A 21,543-nucleotide genomic window follows, 5' to 3' on the forward strand; every position below is an offset into this window, starting at 1 on the left:
ACAACTAAATGAAGTGGAGATAGGCAAGCTTCCAGAAAAAGAATTCAGAATAATGATAGTGAAGGTGATCCAGGACCTCGGAAAAAGAATGGAGGCAAAGATCGAGAAGATGCAAGAAATGTTTAACAAAGACCTAGAAAAATTAAAGAACAAACAAACAGAGATGAACAATACAATAACTGAAATGAAAACTACACTAGAAGGAATCAATAGCAGAATAACTGAGGCAAAAGAAGGGATAAGTGACCTGGAAGACAGAATGGTGGAATTCACTGCCATGGAACAGAATAAAGAAAAAAGAATGAAAAGAAATGAAGACAACTTAAGAGATCTCTGGGACAACACTAAATGCAACAACATTCACATTATAGGGGTTCCAGAAGGAGAAGAGAGAGAGAAAAGACCCGAGAAAATATCTGAAGAGATTATAGTTGAAAACTTCCCTAACATGGGAAAGGAAATAGCCACCCAAGTCCAGGAAGCGCAGAGAATCCCATACAAGATAAACCCAAGGAGAAACACACTGAGACACATAGTAATCAAATGGGCAAAAATTAAAGACAAAGAAAAATTATTGAAAGCAGCAAAGGAAAAACGACAAATAACATACGAGGGAACTCCCATAAGGGTAATGGCTGATTTCTCAGCAGAAACTCTACAAGCCAGAAGGGATTGGCATGATATAGTTAAAGTGATGAAAGGGCAGAACCTACAACCAAGATTACTCTACCCGGCAAAGATCTCATTCAGATTCGATGGAGAAATCAAAAGCTTTACAGACAAGCAAAAGCTAAGAGAATGCAGCACCACCAAACCAGCTCTACAAAAAATGCTAAAGGAACTTCTCTAAGTGGGAAACACAAGAGGAGAAAAGGACCTACAAAAACAAACCCAAAACAGTTCAGAAAATGGTAACAGGAACATACATATTGATAATTACCTTAAATGTGAATGGATTAAATGCTCCAACAAAAAGACACAGGTTCGCTGAATGGGTACAAAAACAAGACCCATATATATGCTGTCTACAAGAGACCCACTTCAGACCCAGGGACACATACAGACTAAAAGTGAGGGGATGAAAAAAAGATATTCCATGCAAATGGAAATCAAAAGAAAGCTGGAGTAGCAATATTCATATCAGATAAAATAGACTTTAAAATAAAGAATGCTACAGGAGACAAGGAAGGACACTACAGAATGATCAAGGGATCAATCCAAGAAGAAGATATAACAACTATAAATATATATGTACCCAACATAGGAGCACCTCAATACATAAGGCAACTGCTAACAGCTATAAAAGAGGAAATTGACAGTAGCACAGTAATAGTGGGGGACTTTAACACCTCACTTACACTAATGGACAGATCATGCAAACAGAAAATTAATAAGGAAACACAGCTATAAATGACACAATAGACCAGATAGATTTAATTGATATTTATAGAACATTCCATCCAAAAACAGCAGATTACACTTTCTTCTCAAGTGCACATGGAACATTCTCCAGGATAGATCACACCTTGGGTCACAAATCCAGCCTCAGTAAATTTAAGAAAATTGAAATCGGGGGCTTCCCTGGTGGCGCAGTGGTTGAGAGTCTGCCTGCTAATGCAGGGGACACGGGTTCGAGCCCTGGTCTGGGAGGATCCCGCATGCCGCGGAGCAACTGGGCCCGTGAGCCACAGCTGCTGAGCCTGCGCGTCTGGAGCCTGTGCCCCGCAATGGGAGGGGCCGCGATAGTGAGAGGCCCACGCACCGCGATGAAGAGTGGCCCCCACTTGCCGCAACTAGAGAGAGCCCTCGCACGAACCGAAGACCCAACACAGTCAAAAAAATAAAATAAATAAATAAATAAAGTAGCTATTAAAAAAAAAAAAATTGGAGTCATCAAAATATTCTTTATTTAAAAAAAAAAAAAAAAAAGAAAGAAAATTGAAATCATTTCAAGCATCTTTTCTGACCAAAACACTATGAGATTAGAAATCAATTACAGGGAAGAAAACGTAAAAAACACAAACACATGGAGGCTAAACAATATGTTACTAAATAACCAAGAGATCACTGAAGAAATCAAAGAGGAAATCAAAAAATACCTAGAGACAAATGACAATGAAAACACGATGATCCAAAACCTATGGGATGCAGCAAAAGCAGTTCTAAGAGGGAAGTTTATAGCAATACAAGCCTACCTCAAGAAACAAGAAAAATCTCAAATAAACAATCTAACCTTACACCTAAAGGAACTAGAGAAAGAAGAACAAACAAAACCCAAAGTTAGCAGAAGGAAAGAAATCATAAAGATCAGAGCAGAAATAAATGAAATAGAAACAAAGAAAACAATAGCAAAGATCAATAAAACTAAAAGCTGGTTCTTTGAGAACACAAACAAAATTGATAAACCATTAGCCAGACTCATCAAGAAAAAGAGGGAGAGGACTCAAATCAACAAAATTAGAAATGGAAAAGGAGAAGTTACAACAGACACCACAGAAATACAAAGCATCCTAAGAGACTACTACAAGCAGCTCTATGCCAATAAAATGGACAACCTGGAAGAAATGGACAAATTCTTTAAAAGGTATAACCTTCTTAAACTGAACCAGGAAGAAATAGAAAATATGAACAGACCAATCGGAAGTAATGAAATTGAAACTGTGATTAAAAATCTTCCAACAAACAAAAGTCCAGGACCACATGGCTTCACAGGTGAATTCTATCAAACATTTAGAGAAGAGCTAACACCCATCCTTTTCAAACTCTTCCAAAAAATTGCAGAGGAAGGAACACTCCCAAACTCATTCTATGAGGACACCATCATCCTGATACCAAAACCAGACAAAGATACTACAAAAAAAGAAAATTACGGACCAATATCACTGATGAATATAGATGCCAAAATCCTCAACAAAATACTAGCAAACAGGATCCAACAACACATTAAAAGAATCATACACCATGATCAAGTGGGATTTATCACAGGGATGCAAGGATTCTTCAATACATGCAAATCAATCAATGTGATACACCATATTAACAAACTGAAGAAGAAAAACCATATGATCATCTCAATAGATGCAGAAAAAGCTTTTGACAAAATTCAACACCCACTTATGATAAAAACTCTCCAGAAAGTGGGCACAGAGGGAAACCACCTCAAAATAATAAAGGCCATATACGACAAACCCACAGCAAACATCATTCTCAATGGTGAAAAACTGAAAGCATTTCCTCTAAGATCAGGAACAAGAGAAGGATGTCCACTCTCACCACTATTATTCAACATAGTTTTGGAAGTCCTAGCCACGGCAATCAGAGAAGAAAAAGAAATAAAAGGAATACAAATTGGAAAAGAAGAAGTAAAAGTGTCACTGTTTGCAGATGACATGATACTATACATAGAGAATCCTAAAAATGCCACCAGAAAATGACTAGAGCTAATCCATGAATTTGGTAAAGTTGCGGGATACAAAATTAATGCACAGAAATCTCTTGCATTACTATACACTAATGATGAAAAATCTGAAAGAGAAATTAAGGAAATACTCCCATTTACCACTGCAACAAAAAGAATAAAATACCTAGGAATAAACCTACCTAGGGAGACAAAAGACCGGTATGCAGAAAACTATAAGACACTGATGAAAGAAATTAAAGATGATACAAACAGATGGAGAGATATACCATGTTCTTGGATTGGAAGAATCAATATTGTGAAAATGACTATACTACCCAAAGCAATCTACAGATTCAATGCAATCCCTATCAACTTACCAATGGCATTTTTTACAGAACTAGAACAAAAAATCTTAAAATTTGTATGGAGACACAAAAGATCCCGGAGAGCCAAAGCAATCTTGAGAAATAAAAACGGAGCTGGAGGAATCAGACTCCCTGACTTCAGGCTATACTACAAAGCTACAGTAATCAAGATAATATGGTACTGGCACAAAAACAGAAATATAGATCAATGGAACAGGATAGAAAGCCCAGAGATAAACCCACGCACCTATGGTCAACTAACATATGACAAAGGAGGCAAGGATATACAATGGAGAAAAGATATTCTCTTCAATAAGTGGTGCTGGGAAAACTGGACAGTTACATGTAAAAGAATGAAATTAGAACACTCCCTAACACCATACACAAAAATAAACTCAAAATAGATTAGAGACCTAAATGTAAGACCAGACACTATAAAACTCTTAGAGGAAAACATAGGAAGAACACTGTCTGACATGAATCACAGCAAGATCTTTTTTGATCCACCTCCTAGAGTAATGGAAATAAAAACAAAAATAAACAAATGGGACCTAATGAAAGTTAAAAGCTTTTGTACAGCAAAGGAAACTGTAAACAAGAGGAAAAGACAATCCTCAGAATGGAAGAAAATGTTTGCAAATGAATCAATGGACAAAGGATTAATCTCCAAAATATATAAACAGCTCATGCTGCTCAATATTAAAAAAACAAACAACCCAATCCAAAAATGGGCAGAAGACCTAAATAGACATTTCTCCAAACAAGACCTACACATGGCCAAGAAGCACATGAAAAGCTGCTCAACATCACTAATTATTAGAGAAATGCAAATCAAAACTACAATGAGGTATCACCTCACACCAGTTAGAATGGGCATCATCAGAAAATCTACAAACAACAAATGCTGGAGAGGGTGTGGAGAAAAGGGAACCCTCTTGCACTGTTGGTGGGGATGTAAATTGATACAGCCAGTATGGAGAACAGTATGGAGGTTCCTTAAAAAACTAAAAATGGAAGTACCATATGATCCAGCAATCCCACTACTGGGCATATACCCAGAGAAAACCATAATTCAAAAAGATACATGCACCCAAATGTTCATTGCAGCACTATTTACAATAGCCAGGTCGTGGAAGCAACCTAAATGCCCATTGATAGATGAATGGATAAAGAAGATGTGGTACATATATACAATGGAATATTAGCCATAAAAAGGAACGAAATTGGGTCACTTGTAGAGACGTGGATGGATCTAGAGACTGTCATACAGAGTGAAGTAAATCAGAAAGAGAAAAACAAATATCGTATATTAATGCATATATGTGGAACATAGAAAAATGGTACAGATGACCCAGTCTGCAGGGCAGAAATTGAGACACAGATGTAGAGAACAAACGTATGGACACCAAGGGGGGAAATTGGCGGTGGGTGTGGGGTGGTGGTGTGATGAATTGGGCGACTGGGATTGACATGTATACACTAATATGTATAAAATGGATAACTAATAAGAACTTGCTGTATGAAAAATAAATAAAATAAAAGTCAAAAAAATTTTTTAAAAATAGCCTAATGAAAAATAGTGGCTATAAATGACCCAATTTCATTCCTTTCTATGGCTGAGTAATATTCCATTGTATATATGTACCACATCTTCTTTATCCATTCATCTGTCAATGGGCATTAGTTTGCTTCCACATCCTGGCTATTGTGAATAGTGCTGCAATGAACATTGGGGTACATGTGTCTTTTTGAATTATGGTTTTCTCAGGGTATTGGGTCATTTGTAGAGATGTGGATGGACCTAGAGTCTGTTATACAGAGTGAAGTCAGAAAGAGAAAATCAAACGTTTATTGATGCATATATGTGGAATCTAGAAAAATGGTACAGATGAACCTATTTGCAGGGCAGGAACAGAGACGCAGACATAGAGAACGGAAGAGTGGACACAGGAGGGGAAGGGGAGAGTGGGATGAATTGGGAGATGAGGATTAACATATATACACTGCCATGTGTACAATAGATAGTTAATGGGAACCTGCTGTATAGCACAGGGAGCTCAGCTCTGTGCTCTGTGATGACGTAGATGGGTGGGAAGGAGGTGGGGGGAGGGAGGTCCAAGAGGAGGGTATATATGTATACATATAGCTGATTCACTTCTTTGTACAGCAGAAACTAACACAACATTGTAAAGCAATTGTACTCCAATTTTTAAAAAGTGCCTGTATTTTGTAAAAGCCAGAGCTAAAGTACTCATTTAGGCTCTTTAAAAAACCTAACAACGCTCTGTATATTCAAACGATTAAGAAAAAAATGGGAATTGAAATATTATTACCAGATTTTCATGAGTAGGAATCAATATCAGAATTCTTATGTTACATCAAGCTAAGTTTGTTTATTCTATGCTTAGAAAAGAGGCATTAAAAATTTCAGGTATTCCTTTTACATGTTACAAATAAGGAAAATGTTGACTATTTTAAAACATTTTACATCAAGTGTTAAGACCCTAGATGTGTTATTAGTTTTGTTATTCTCAACTAGGCCACCAGTCTGTTCCAATATTCAGTTAATGATATCAGATGATTTCCAAAAAAGATTTATAAAAGGAATGCTTTACATCTTTGGTGTTTATATTATTAGCTCACATGCCAACAATCTTATCAATAACCCTCTCCGGCTCAGATTACGCAAAACAACTAGTTTTCTCACCTTTCAAATATATTATTTTTAAGAAACTTTACATTCAAGAATAGCTGTGAAAATAGTGAAATATTTAAAGCTATAAAACATATTTATTTTACAAATCTTTTCCAGAATGACCTAATAACATCCACTGAACACTGGTGGAGATTGACTGTGTAGTTGAGAATAAAAAAATTAATAACACATCTGAGGTTCTTATACTTGATGTAAACTATGTTATAATATTCAACATTTTATTTATTTGTAACATGTGAAAGGAGTCTCTAAAATTTTTAATGAAATTTTTCTAAGCATGGACTAAATAAATTTAGTTTTATGTGATCTAAGAATTGTGATATTGATTCCTACTCCTGAAAATATAGCAATAATGTTTCAACTCCTATGTTCATTTGTTCTAACATATTAAAACATAGTCTAAAGCTGTAGTAGTTGCAAAAAAGATTATACTGCTGTGGAAAGAGATCAAGAGAAACAACAAATAACAGAGAGAAAGGAATTATCCCACAATTTAATATCTGGCAAATGTTATAAACCAGTAGAAAATGATCAATTTATTTAGCATTTTTACATTTATTTATAATTTGTATTTATATTATAATTTGTTGATGAGGAAACAGAGTCAGAAATGTTAACTTGCCTAAGGACATACAACTATTAAAAGGCAGAGATGAGAATCACGCATAGTCCATCTAAATCCAAAATCATGCACTCATCTACGACTACAGCGTGTCTCGCTATGAACTTGAAGCCAATCCCCAACTGCAGTACAGACACACAGAGACATAGGTGATGGGTTTGAAGAATGTGGCAGAAAGCTAGGTGAAGTTTAGGAAAGTCAAATGTAAGTGAGATAACAAGATCACTAAAAGAAAATAAATCATAATAAGTGAGGAATAAATGTGGCATATTCAATTACATTTGCTAACAGATTTTATATATGGTACAACACATTACTGGAAACACCAAACCTGACACTCTAGGGGCATCTATGCATCCTACGTAGGCAAGAGCTGTTAGGTGAAATGTGAGGTTTTCTTTCACCAAGGACCCAAGCAACTCATTGAGGGACCCTTTCCTCCATAGAATATCTAGAGCCAAGAAGAGTAAGCTGTTTCCCGCTGGCTGGAACAACATGAGCCCCAGAGAAGACAGAACGGAGCTCAGGGAGGAGGTAGTAAAGACAGCAAAGACCTGCAGAGTAAGAGACTGCAGTGTCCTCCAAATTCCCCTTTCTCATCCATAGCTGTAGTTGGGCACATCAGCTAAGCCACATTTCCCAGCCGCTCTCGAAGTTGGGTGTGACCCTGTAACTAATTTCTAGTCAATAAATGTGAATAAAAGCACGTGCCACTTCCATGTTTATACTTTTAGGAAGCAGGTGTACCTAATTCATACTCTTTTTCTCCTTCCACTGCATGGATGCCGATGAGAAGGAGGCCCTAGGAATTGGTACAGCTTCAAGACGGAAGGAACCTGGGTTCCTGAATCACTGTGTGGAGGAGAGATACCCACCGACCAAGACCTTAGCCTACTGCACAAGGGAGAAATAAACTTCCATTGTGTTTGAGCCCTTAAACAATTTGGGGTCTATTTACCAACAGAGGCAAGCCTACCCTGACTAATAAAGTTTGTCTGTGCATCAGAGACATCAGCCTCATTCTTCTACATTTAAGGAAAGAGTAAAGGTCGGCAGTGTGAAATAGTAGGCACAGAGTAGACCAGAGAAGGTGGCATAAAAATGGTGAACAGAATGGCAGCTGATGTTGGCAAGAGAGACATGATGAGCAGCAGCTGGAAGAGAGGAGAGAGGAACCAGAGATGCTTAGAGAGGCGCTGCTCTTAGGCACTGGCTATAAGAAAGAGACAGGGTTGAGGGCTACCGATCCTGTACAGTTAGGAACAAACTTTAAAGCAATTACCTAGCTTCTACTGTAGGTGCCTTCAGAATATTCAGGTTGTATATATGTGGATAGGAGTATGCTATACACAGACACATGCAAATATGTCGTCAGAATGAATAGCCTCCAAGACATGAAAATACTACAGTTGAAGGATTATGGATGAGCGTTCTTTCTTTTTTTCTTTCCTTCTGAATTATCTAAACTGTTTAAAAGAAACATACCATCCATTTATAATGAAAAATTTTTTCTTGATTTGAAGGAGAAAAATTCCTACTTTTAATTATATAGGTTCGTGAAAATATTTAATTTCTATACATAAATATATGAATACGTAATAGAGATGAGATTCGAAGTTTGTCCAATTCCTATTGTGGAATCTTTCAAGAAATGAATATTTATATACCACATAAAATATGACTACACGTTCACCAGTTCCCCTGTTAAATAATCAGCTCCTTTGAAGGCAGACACTGTATTGTACTCATGATTATCACTGGCACTTGGCACACAGGAGGCACTCAGGAATGTTAAGTGAATGAATTTATGAATGCTTGAAGACTCCAGTAGTTTTTAATATGTAAATTCAATGGTAATTGATAAATTATCTCAGCCTTGGAATCCCCGTTCCCTGTTATTTCAGTTTTGCTAAGTGTATGATATAAAGTCATTGACCGATCACACTTAAGACACCTAAACAGTGTTCTTTTTTTTCTTTTCTTTTACTTTACATGTCACAGCTCCATTCAACCCAAATAAAGGTGCAGATAGCATTGTCAAGTTTGACACTTTTGGAGATGGAATGGGACGTTACAACGTGTTCAACTTCCAGTACGTGGGCGACAAGTATTCCTACTTGAAGGTTGGTCATTGGGCAGAAACCTTATCAGTAGATGTCGACTCTATCCACTGGTCCCGGAACTCAATCCCCACTTCCCAGTGCAGCGACCCCTGTGCACCCAATGAAATGAAGAATATGCAACCAGGGGATGTCTGCTGCTGGATCTGCATCCCCTGCGAGCCCTACGAATACCTGGCTGATGAGTTTACCTGTATGGATTGCGGCCTTGGGCAGTGGCCCACTGCAGACCTATCTGGCTGCTTTGACCTTCCTGAGGACTACATCAAGTGGCAAGATGCCTGGGCCGTTGGTCCAGTCACCATTGCCTGCCTGGGTTTTATGTGTACATGCATGGTTGTGACTGTCTTTATCAAGCACAACAACACACCCTTGGTCAAAGCATCAGGCCGGGAGCTCTGCTACATCTTGTTGTTTGGGGTTGGCCTGTCCTACTGCATGACATTCTTCTTCATTTCCAAGCCGTCACCAGTCATCTGTGCATTGCGCCGACTAGGGCTGGGGACCTCCTTCGCTGTCTGTTACTCAGCCCTGCTGACCAAGACAAACTGCATTGCCCGTGTCTTCGATGGGGTAAAGAATGGCGTTCAGAGGCCAAAATTCATCAGCCCAAGTTCTCAGGTTTTCATCTGCCTGGGTCTGATACTGGTGCAAATTGTGGTAGTGTCTGTGTGGCTCATCCTGGAGGTTCCAGGCACCAGGCGGTACACCCTTCCAGAGAAGCGGGAAACAGTCATCTTAAAATGCAATGTCAAAGATTCCAGCATGTTGATCTCACTTACCTACGATGTGGTCCTGGTCATCTTATGCACTGTGTATGCCTTCAAAACGCGGAAGTGCCCAGAAAATTTCAACGAAGCCAAGTTCATTGGTTTTACCATGTATACCACATGCATCATCTGGTTGGCCTTCCTCCCTATATTTTATGTGACTTCAAGTGACTACAGAGTAAGTCTCGGAATGGTTTCTCCTTTTCCTTCTTCTTGTATCCTGCCACTGTTCTGTTATGTATAATTTAAAAGAGACTCCTTTTATTTCATCTCAGCAATTAGGTAGCTAAATTATAAATGCCATGATGAACTGCCATATTGTATATGGAAATTAATTCAATATGTTTTAAAACATTTAATTAGTGCTTGCTATGTAGAAAGCATTGTGCTAGGCACAGAGAGGAAGATAAATGTAAATGGCATGGTCATTCAAGCAATTTATAATCTAGTGGGAGAAAAGTATAATACATACACACACACACACACACACACACACACACACACAACACACGCACACGCCCCTTAAAACTTTTAATTTAATTTAGAAAGTGAATGACAAGAGAATAAGACTTTAAATTAGACACGAAAGGACCTGGCTACCACAGATCAACCTGTAAATTAAGGCAGAGTTGCAACATTAAGCCAGGATCAGTTTAAAGATCTAAAAACTTTCACTCGAGCTTCAAATAAGCATCATTATTTCTCTAAAACAAGTTAAAATATGATATTTGTTATACTTTTTCTACAACCTTACTTTCTGTAGACATATATGTATGTAACCCCTAAATCAGTTAAAACTTTTACTGTCTATATCCCGGTAACCTAATTAAGTCATTATTCATATAGTCTCCAGTAATATTCAGTTCAGATTTCTGGGCTTCAATATAATGACCATCTCTCCTGAAAGAAACAGTACATGATTCCATCAAAATTTCTCAAATTGTTGAAACCATCAATCAGTTGCTCTCACATTTATAATTCTGATTTTCATATCTTCCAATGAGTGAGTATAAGAATTTTTTCCTCTTAGGCTATTGGTTTTTATTCTCTATATTTCTTAATTCGTCATTAAGTTTTCCAGAGGCCTTATGGTTTCCTTGTTACAACATGATTTCACAAAATAAAGTGCCTCTGTAGGTTGGAATAGTCCTCAAATGTTTCTGTTTATCAGCAATTCCTACGTTACCAAGCTCTTGAATATTGCAGCTCAAAAATAAGACAAAGCTACTTAAAGCAAGAGATCAAGAGGCTGGCAAAGCTTGATGTGTCCAGTCTAGTAAATTATCCACAACGTTGCGACTGAAACCTATGGACCACATTAAAGGAGCAGCAAGAAAAATAAAGAATATACATTCAATGTTGGGATAATGATCAGGCTTTCTATAAGACTACCCATAAAAATTTTTGAAAATCTGTCAAAAGAGAAGACATCAGAACTAAATCAGCAAAATCAAAGGTCAGATCATATGCACACAGGAGTTTGTACCTTTCTAGTGTGGGGATTAAATGGAGAACTACAGTTAATGCATTTTAATGCCCCCAATTCTATCTTTTGTCTTTCTATACACATCCTCCTCCTATAGATCTGTAAGGATTTTCTTTTCAGTTCTTAGGAAGCCATCCTTAGTAGACAGGACTTGGGGTATTGGAACTGCAAAATAGTTACAATGTTATTTGTTCTATCCTCGACATATGATTTGAAACTATTCATTCTCAAAAAAGCTAATGAAAAAATAAAACAAAAATACTACTGAGAATAAAATTTAATTTTATTGAATGAACTAGCATTTATTCCTAAAACATAAAAAAATGACTTTTTCCTTTAACATGATAGCAATATCATGATTAAATGAAATTAGCTGAAGATACCAGAAGTTTTACCACATGGTAGAAGTTACAAGGAAAATGGGGCAGTGGTTGTAGAGGTGAGTGTTTTAAGGCCTATGCTAATTAAGGCAATGAATCCCACAGAGATCACCTGATGTCTCACTTATCCTTGCAAATAATCCCAATCCTAAATTTACAAAAGAAATGAGACAGTAGACCAGAGCCTCCAACACAGAGGTTTTCATATTCAACCACACATTGAATCAACTGGGTAGCTTTGAAAAAAAAAAATATTGACACCTGGGGCACAGCCCCAGATATTCTGATTTAATTGGCCTGATCTGGGGCTTAGACATCAGGATTTTTCAAAGCTCCCCAAGTGACTCTCATTTGCAGGCAGGATTGAAAATCACTGCTCTAATGAATCACATGCTCTTCTTGCCTCACAGATATCTCTAGTTTGGCCTGCACTGTTTTGAAATTCTTTGAAATGTTTGCCAAAGTAAGAAAATTGAGAAATTATACGTAACTATCTAGACTCTTGGCTTCTCTTAACAAAATAAAACATGTGGACCCACAATTAGCTGGTTGAGTAGTGCTTACGCCTCTAGACAGAGCACTCTCACTCCTGTTGCCCACAACTCCCACCAGCCCCTGAATTCTTACACCTGGCTACCTTCATGTATGAATCTGCAAAGCCCTATAAGTATCTGAACTCAGGACCCTTGTTTTAGACTGCGATTTAAAATTTCCTGGAGGGAAACCATGTGGCTCGGATAGAATCAGCAGCATTAGAAAAGTACCCAATAATAATCTAAGTACCAGCATTAGGAATTTGGGCATCGGTCAACAAGGTTTATGACTCAGTACTTTGCCACCCACTGGGAGTTATAAAAAAAATATAAAGCACTATTCCAGTCTTCAAAAAGCTTACATCTCAGTTGGGAAAAAAATAACAAGCATGAACGAATTCAAGATTAACACAGAATAGTTTATAATTAAATTGCTGATACAAACTCTTAAATGCCTATTTGTTTCAAAAAAGAGCTGGATCAGTAAGAGCTTGGTCTTTCCAGGAATCTCCTTAAAGAGGTGGGATTTCATCCTGTACCTTGGTAGGAAAGTGCAAGTAAGGTAGTTAAAGTATATAGGGCCTACAGGGAATATTCTTGAGGCAAAATAGAAATGAACCAAGAAGAATGCAATAATATCGGTCGTGCTCAAATGGAAGATAGGGGGAGTCTAGTGAGAAATTAATGGGAACTGTGGCAGCTTGGTCAGATTATACCAGGTAGAGGAATTCATTTAAATAATGTTTACGGGCTTTGAGGTCTTGTGATTTTTAAATTTTTCTTGTTTTCTTTTGGTTGGTTGTTCGCTTGGGCAAAAAGTGACATGATTAAGTTAAGAGGGAAAGAAAGGAATTAAGTCTTCCTGACCAAATTCCAAGACCTTATTCTACTAAGTGCTTTGCATACATGAGCTCACGTATTCTCATTAGCACCCTGGAAAGCGAATTTCATTATCCATTAGAAAGATGAGTAAACAGACTCAGAGGGCAATTAACTTCCCAGGTGGCACAGTTAAAAAATAGTAGGACTAGTTTTTTGGATCCAAATCCATGCCTTTCCTACTATATCACACACTTATCTATCCTTAATATGAAGAATGGACTTGTAGGAGTAAAGCCTAGAACAAGCAAGACTAGTCAATGCTGTAAGAGACATCAAGACAGAGCAAGCAAAAACTTGGGCAAGAATCCAAAAATTCAAAGGATCTTTGAGAAATATCCAGGCTGCCTCCTTCTGTATCACAACAAAACCATCCCAGAGAGCATAAGAATCAAACACCGGGTCATCAGGGATCCAATACATAGTTCAAATGGTTTAAAGAAAAACTAGGTCATGTTTGGGTGGAAAGTTTACCATAAAAAGTTTAAACGGTAATTACTGAGTATTTTGTTCATTCATGTCTTCCAAAAGTATCTGAGCATTTATTATGGGCCTTGGGGATACAGCTATCAACATAGACAAGCCCCTCCTCTTTTATAACTGACAATCTGGTGGGGAATGAGAGGAGGATAGAGATGGTGAGTAAATAATTAACAAGTGAAAATTCAGGATAACTCATGCAGTGGTGAGAACTATGATGGAAGGGGGCGGGGTTATGCTACTGCAGTGCTTCCCAAACTTTAAGGCGCATCCACCTGGGAATCTTGCTAAAGATTCTGAATCAGTAAGAAGGGATGAGGCCCAAGGTTCCGGATTTCTAGCAAGCTCCCAGATGATGGAGATGCTGCTAGGCAAAGGACCGTACTCTAGGTATCAAGATGCTGGATTCTTACTGGGGTTGGTGCAGGCAAAGCATTTTGCCTAGGCAGACTTGGAGGTGACTCTAGAATTTTTACAAGGTTTAAGTACTTGCAAAGAAATTTCAATTTTCCCATGTTGACTATTTTGAAGATTAAAAGAAATGTATCACACCTCATTCTTTCAAAAACTGTTTGCCACCCCTACTAGTGCCTATTTCATAATACCCTACCGAAAGATGGGAAGGAGCCAACCAGGGGAATTCTACCCGCTAGACAGAAGAAACAGCAAGCGCAAACACCCCTAGGCAAAAATGCCTTAGAAAAGAAAGGTGTATCTGGCTACAGTTTAACGAGTAGATGGAAGAGTGAGTTAATATGAGAGGTAGGCGGTTGGGAGGGTGGGCAGCTAGACCACATAGGACTTTATAGGCCATAGAAAAAAGTTTAGATTTTGTTTTCTATGGAAAAAGAAACCACTGAAATACTTTTTAAGTGGAGCAGTTTAATGATCTCATATTTTGTGATCTCACATTTTTAGGGAAAAAAAAAAAATCAAGCTGCTAAAGACAACGTATGACAGAAAGGAAAAAGCAGGGGTGGGGAGAGCAGTTAGGTGACTGTGATAGGTCAGAGACGATGGTGGCCAGAGCCAAAGGTAGGATGTCAGTGACGGAGACAGAACCTGTGAAGGACCGAGAAGGGTTTTTAATCCATCCTGCAATCTAACAGGTTAGCATGCCACAGTTTCGGGGATGCTGACAGAAGACATGAGACTCCTAACTCAGAGACAAAGGACTTTTATTACTCGCAGCCACCACTGTAGCCAGAACATCAGCATTTGTGTAGGTTCCGCGAGTCCCAATTTCCACTAGGCAGTGCAGAGTGGGCCCGGTAACACCTGCATGAGCAGTCATCATGATAAGATCAGTGTCGCTGATTTTTCCTTTTGCCTTCACTTTGAATACATCACAGCCCAGCACTGTTACCGAACTTATCCTTATTTAAAAGTTTGGTATTGTGTTCATCGTAGGCTTTTAGCATGAATTTTTATTTTTTAAAAATACTGCAATAAAATATTATTTGTCTTGATTACTGAGTTTTGGGTGCCTCCTTAAAGGCGTATCTCAGGCAAGTTCCTCATTTGCCTCATTCTGGTCCCAGCCCTGCCTCCTCCCTAACAGGTCTGGGCAGGATGGTGACTTGGTTGTCTGTAACCAACAGAGCATAAAAATTTGAGTTCTTCCCTCCCCAGAGTTTCCCAGCATCCTGGGTCTGGTGCGTACGGATGGCAGCCATCCTTGGGGATGGGGAGACATTGTTCCTATCCTTCCTTCCTTCTTAAGGCAGCTACAATCAGGATGGAGAGAGTAAGGGAGGAATCAGGCAGCATGGATATCTCCATGCCAGGAAGGAAGGCACATTTGCTCTGTGTTTCCAGCATGCGGCAGCTACGCGTGGCTCAACCGAACGAAGGTCCAATGTTTCTGAGCACCCAAAACCCTGAACGGAATGGCAACATCATCGTTACTGTCACTGTTCATTTCAACTTTGGGGACCCCTTGACTCGGAGGCCAGAGCCAGATATCGGTAGCTATCTGCCTGGGCCACGTGGTTGGTGTATTTCAGCTCACTCGCCACTGACTTGCACAGACAGCAGCGACTTTTTTCAAGGAGTTCATCTTAATCCAGGGCATTTGCTGTCTCATCGTGATAACATCTCTTAGCGTCTTGCCTGGTTTTAGCATAAGGGCTAAGCAAGCTTTCCAGGGCTGCAGCTGACTGCAAGAATTCGTCCAGATTTCCTTGCGTCAGCCTCTCATTCTTCGGTGCAGCACTTTTGTCAGCATTTTAAACCCAATCCAGGTCAGGAAGAGCACAAACACCGGTCAGTGCCTCATCTATGGCTTCCCAGAGCATTATGCTGTTTCAGGGCAATCTGACAGAGAGGACCAAAGCTCCTTTTCTGAAGCCAGGTTCCACTGTAAAAAACTGAGACTTCTGTCATCTCAGAATGGATCTAAGTTTGGTGTGAGAGACTATAGCAAGGGATGAGCCCTAAGAGGGCCTAGCTGTTGCCATTCTTCCTTCACAAGCACTAGTTGCCCCCTTCCCTCATTTCCCAAGGGAGCCAGCCAAAGTTCAAATGACTCACCTGGTCTCTGCTTCTCTGAAGGCTTCTCTTTTCAGGGTCAGTGTAGGTGCTTGTCTCTGCAACTTTTATGTGAAAAAAGAGTAGAACTTTCTGCCCACCAAGGACCTGAATCAGAATAGGGAGGAAATCCACGCCACCCCCAGAGCTGAGTCAGCAACAAGTTCAGTACAGGTTCAGCAGTTCTATCTGAATCTACTTCCTGTTACTCAGCCTGCAACCCACTCCCCAAATCCTCTTCATTAATGGCAATAAAGTGAAGCACTATTTATTGCCTGGGTGGCCGTACAGTTTGGTCAGCCTGTTTGCTGCGGATCCCCATGGACTTCTCTCAAGGCCTGTTCATCAGCTCTCAAGGCCCTCATTCTTCCTCTCTGAGAAAGCCTTTCCGATCTCACCGTCACGACTGTCAAAGACCGAAGACTCTGAGATTTTACTTGACTGATTCTAACTTAACATGTTAGCCTGCCACAGTTTTGTTGACGCTGACAAAAAGGACTTTATGACTCAAAGCAACAGCAGTAGCCGGAGTTCCGCACTGGCTCTGGTTCCCTGAGCCCCCCTTCCCACAGGCTATGCAAAGGGCACCGTGACCACGGCACAGTCAGTGGTGGCATTACAGGGAGGAACAGTGAGATTAGGGAACCTGAATCTTTTCTAATGAGTGATATGCTGGTCCTTTGTTCCACAGGCACTACCTCTATCTTCTAGGGCTCTTTGCTATAAAAATACCATTGAAAAGAACGTCCAGAACAAAGGCAGTCAGAGCCACTGCTTGAAAGACATACAGAAGCCCAAGAGACCATAAAGGATTATCTTCCAAAAGAACTAACAGAACTTGCTATTGGATTGGATGTGTGGGTGTAAGGGAAATGGCAAAATGAAGGACGACTCTCAGGTTTTTGGCTTGCACAAGTGGGTGGCATTTGGTGTCATTTAAATGGAGATACTTGATACTCGGAGGAAAGGATCAAGTTCTGCTTACATATTCGTTCTGATTTGCCTACTACACATCCACAACAATATGCCACGATGGCAGTTGAATGTATAGGTCTGGAAGCCCAGAAGATAAGTTGGAACTAGTACTACATATATGAATATCATCCACATAGGAGGTACTTAAGCCACGGAACTCAATGAGATGGTAAAGAGAAGAGTGTCCAAAACTGAGTTCTGAAACACTCCAGTACTTAGAATTCAGGTAGAAGAGAAAAAGTCAGCAAAGGTAACTCAGACAAGGAACTGTCCAGTGAGGGAAGGATGTATCCAGGAAGTGATTAATCATGTCAAGTGTTTCTAGGAGTTTGAGGAAGATGAAAACAAAGCAGCATGCACTGGGAGTGTTCAAAGACGCAGGACAAATAATTATAGATAAATACAGACTCTTTATAGTGTGAGTTATAGAGGGAACTGGGCAACTGAAACTATGAGGCTGATACTTGGGCTTTGAAAAAAATTAAAAGGTATCAAATTTAAAACAGGTATACTGAAAAATATGCAGCATAAACTACGACCAAAATGCACCTTTAGTTATGCCTCCCAGTGTCCCTTTAGTAGTTAGTGAGATTAGTCACCCCTCCACCCCTGGATGGAAATTCCAGTGGATACATCCAAACACTGACCATTCACCTTACGTGAGACACCATCCTAGTGCTGGGGATACATCAATGAATGAAAACTCTCATGACCTTGGTAGGCCCGTGAATGTGTGTGTCCTTAGGTGACATAAGGTCCTACAATCATTTTCAATGGAAAAAAGTCTCTAGTAGGAAATTCAAATGCCTTGTCCTATGTAGTTATCAAATCATATCATGACTTAACATTCAGTATCATTTTCTCCTGAGGTCTGGCCTGCCTTGGAGCTGCAGTGGTTGGCTTCCCCTTTCTCCCAGCTCACACTCCCCAGCCCACCAGTTGCTATTTCCCTCTCAGGCCCGGTTAGAGAGTAATAAGGAAGAAGTAGGATGGTTCTTACATAACAGGATGACTTTATGATCTCTAAGTCCGCAGTGGCTAAAGACACACCCTTGGCATAACCTGGAAGATGATTAAAGGGTGTTTTCACCTGATCATCAGAAAGGTCCTGCTGGCCTTTTTCTCCCACAAGTCCTTGAGTGAGTTGGCTGGCAATTCGCTACTCTGAGTTGTCACAGTCAGGCCCAGGACATCGAGCTACGCCCCTCTAGCCTCCTTCTGAGAAGGACTCCAGGCCCCTCCACGTGGGCCCTAGACGACCCACAATGGCTCATCTTGGCTGGCATACCACTCACATAGCGTTTGTTTTGATAAATTTTTAGAGTAAAGGACTATCTCAATACATCAGCAAGTCTCCTTGCTCTGCTACAAAAGTGACTAGCCATTTGTCACCTTCTAGATTTTCAAGATAGGAATCAGGCTCCCAGGCAGGGCATCCTCCCAACCACAGAAAAACCTCAGACCTTCTGTGAAGGGCCACAGTGTGCCCTCTCCTGTAAGCTTTAAGCGAAGAGATGGACACAATCCCCCTAAGGGGTGGAGGGCATGGAATTCACAGCACAGCTTTGGGCAAGATCTCCTCACAGAAGCCTCCCTTCTCCTCTCCCTGTAATGTCTTAAAGTATGTGAGGAGTTTCAAAGTTACAGAAGGTTTTCTTGAAAATGTGCACATTTGAACTTGTCTCACCCTCACTGGGATATCTGATAGTTTTCACATTGACACCACGGTCAAAACCGAGGCAGGAACAGCACAGTTCTAATATCATATTATACATATATGTTAAAAAAAAAATTACATCAGTAATGGACTTGCTATAAATAACATAGTTATGATTTATCAAGGCTTTTCCATCATGGAATTAGATAGTAGACTTTTCTGAGAAGCTGACAAAAGAGAGAAGAGCCTGAAACTGGGGACCAAGTTGGAGAGCCCTGGAGTGGTTAGGGGAGCAAGAGTTTTAAGATAATGAGGAGAGGGCTTCCCTGGGGGCACAGTGGTTAAGAATCTGCCTGCCAATGCAGGGGACACGGGTTCGAGCCCTGGTCCGGGAAGATCCCACATGCCGCGGAGCAACTAAGTCCGTGAGCCACAACTACTGAGCCTGCGCTCTACAGCCCGCGAGCCACAACTACTGAAGCCCGTGCGCCTAGAGCCCATGCTCCGCAACAAGAGAAGCCACCGCAATGAGAAGCCCACACACCGCAACGAAGAGTAGCCCCCGCTTGCCCCAACTAGAGAAAGCCTGCACGCAGCAACAAAGACCCAACGCAGCCAAAAATAAAATTAAATTAAAAAAAAAAAGATAGTGAGGAGAGATTTACTTTCAGCAATTAAAGTAAAACCAGAGTCTGAAGAATTATGATACAAGTGGAACCTGATTTTTTAAAAATCCAAAACAGAAAGAAGTGTTCTAAAGTTATGTGGCTCTCCCAGTTAACTGTTCAGTCTTCAGCCTCCTTTGATTACAGAGGAAGGTCAAACACTTTAGGGCATGAGAAATTATTGCTATCTGGTAATAGCATCGGCTGGGGAAAAAGGAAAAAGAACTCTAAAATGACTCTAGGATTTACCATAGTTACTCTGAGTAGAAACTGATAGAAGAAATAATTAATTTCCATTTTTCATACTGAAAGTGATTAAATATGTAGAATCTAATTTGGGATTTTCCAGAAAATCTATGGGAGCTGAAGCCAGGATAAATGAGGAGAGCGGAGAAGATGAAGAGTGCGGGCAAGGGAATGAAAAGAAGAGATGATAAAACCTAGATCTGAGGTTTGCTTTCAGGGGAAGCAAAGAGGGAGCAAGGGACAATTCTCTGTCAAGGATGGGTGCATAGAAGCCTGGAGAACAGAAAGACGGAACAGTGAGCACCTGATGTAACAAAATTCCAGAGAGATGCTAATGAAATAATTAGAAGAATAGGTACCCCAGAAGAAAGTTGATAATGTCCCCCAGTGTTGAGTAGGGAAACCAAGAGCTGACAGAGCTCCCAGCAAGAAAGAGAAATGGAAATACGAAACAGGACCAGATTTGTTCATAATATAGTAAACCTTAAACAAGCCAAGTTGATTGACTCAAATTATCAGTTATCTGGTCACTTCATTATTGAATACTGATATTTGACTCTTTAAGATTCTGACTTCAGTGGCTCTGCAGAAATATCTTTATACAAAGTAAAGAAGAAAACAAACAAAACAAGAAAATCCGTGTGAAGTCTTGGCAAGCCTTCAGGACACCAAACACGAAGAGCGTTTGCTTACAAATCCTAAGCAATGTTTCCATGTGCATCCCAAACTCAGAAGATCCAATATAATTGCTGTATTGGTTTGGCTAGAATAAGAACAGAACTGTGGATGATTTGGGTTTTTTTCAGTTTGCTCTTTTTTCAGTGCTCTCTTGAGTTGGCCACTGTATTGAATTTACAGTCAAGACACTTAACTAGGCAATCTTTTCTTATAGGTGCAGACAACGACCATGTGCATCTCGGTTAGCCTGAGCGGATTCGTGGTCCTGGGCTGTTTGTTTGCACCCAAGGTGCACATCATCCTGTTTCAACCCCAGAAGAACGTGGTCACACACAGACTGCACCTGAACAGGTTCAGTGTCAGTGGAACTGGGACCACGTATTCTCAGTGTAAGTATGGAACTTGACACTGACCCCTTCACTGTAGTAGGGAGCAGGCTAGGAGAAGCAACAGACATAGACAGCAACAGACAACACATGTCCATCCCCATAATCAATCTCAATTCAATTTAGTAAGTGCTGGTTTGATCACTGTGTGCCAGGTACTGTGCTGGGTGCTAAGGATACAGTGATAAGCAGAAGAGGTCAAGTTTCGGTTTGGGCAGTATGAGATCTAGCAGGGATGACAGACATTAAATCCATAACCACAAATGGGATTTTTGACCAAGTTGTAGAGTCAGAGAACCAAGTTTCTAGTCCTGACTTTGCAACTAGGTCAACAGGTAACCTTGAGCACATCACTTTACTGTTTCCTTCCTTAGTTGGCCTAGAGGGTTGGACTAGATTGGTGCTCTGTAAAGTATGTTCTGTGTCACATAGATACTGAAGGTGCTTCATAAAAATTAAAAGAGGAAGATAATCAAATAAGGTGGAAAATGCTACATCCTAAATACCCACTTGGAAGTTCAAAGCACCTCCTTTGACATGAGCATGATAAAGGTTTTTAAGACTCTCTACAGCAGGGAAACCTGTTTCACTTTGTTATTTATGGTTTCTTAAAAGTAATTGATCACAGTAAAATCAACTGCATATCCCATGGAATA

General features: G+C 39.9%; 1 protein-coding gene across 2 annotated transcripts in view; it reads left to right on the forward strand.

The window, feature by feature from the left end:
- GRM3 (glutamate metabotropic receptor 3) overlaps positions 1 to 21,543 on the forward strand; it is a 237,490-nt gene that overhangs the window by 200,386 nt on the left and 15,561 nt on the right. For both annotated transcript variants that reach the window (XM_082472476.1, XM_082472477.1), the window contains exons 4-5: positions 9,105 to 10,171; positions 20,716 to 20,890. In XM_082472476.1, the coding sequence (XP_082328602.1) occupies positions 9,105 to 10,171; positions 20,716 to 20,890 (1,242 nt within the window). The remainder of the gene's footprint in view (positions 1 to 9,104; positions 10,172 to 20,715; positions 20,891 to 21,543) is intronic.

The sequence above is a fragment of the Balaenoptera physalus genome (assembly GCF_965194825.1).
Source record: "Balaenoptera physalus genome assembly, chromosome: 8".
Classification (NCBI taxonomy): Eukaryota; Metazoa; Chordata; class Mammalia; order Artiodactyla; family Balaenopteridae; genus Balaenoptera; species Balaenoptera physalus.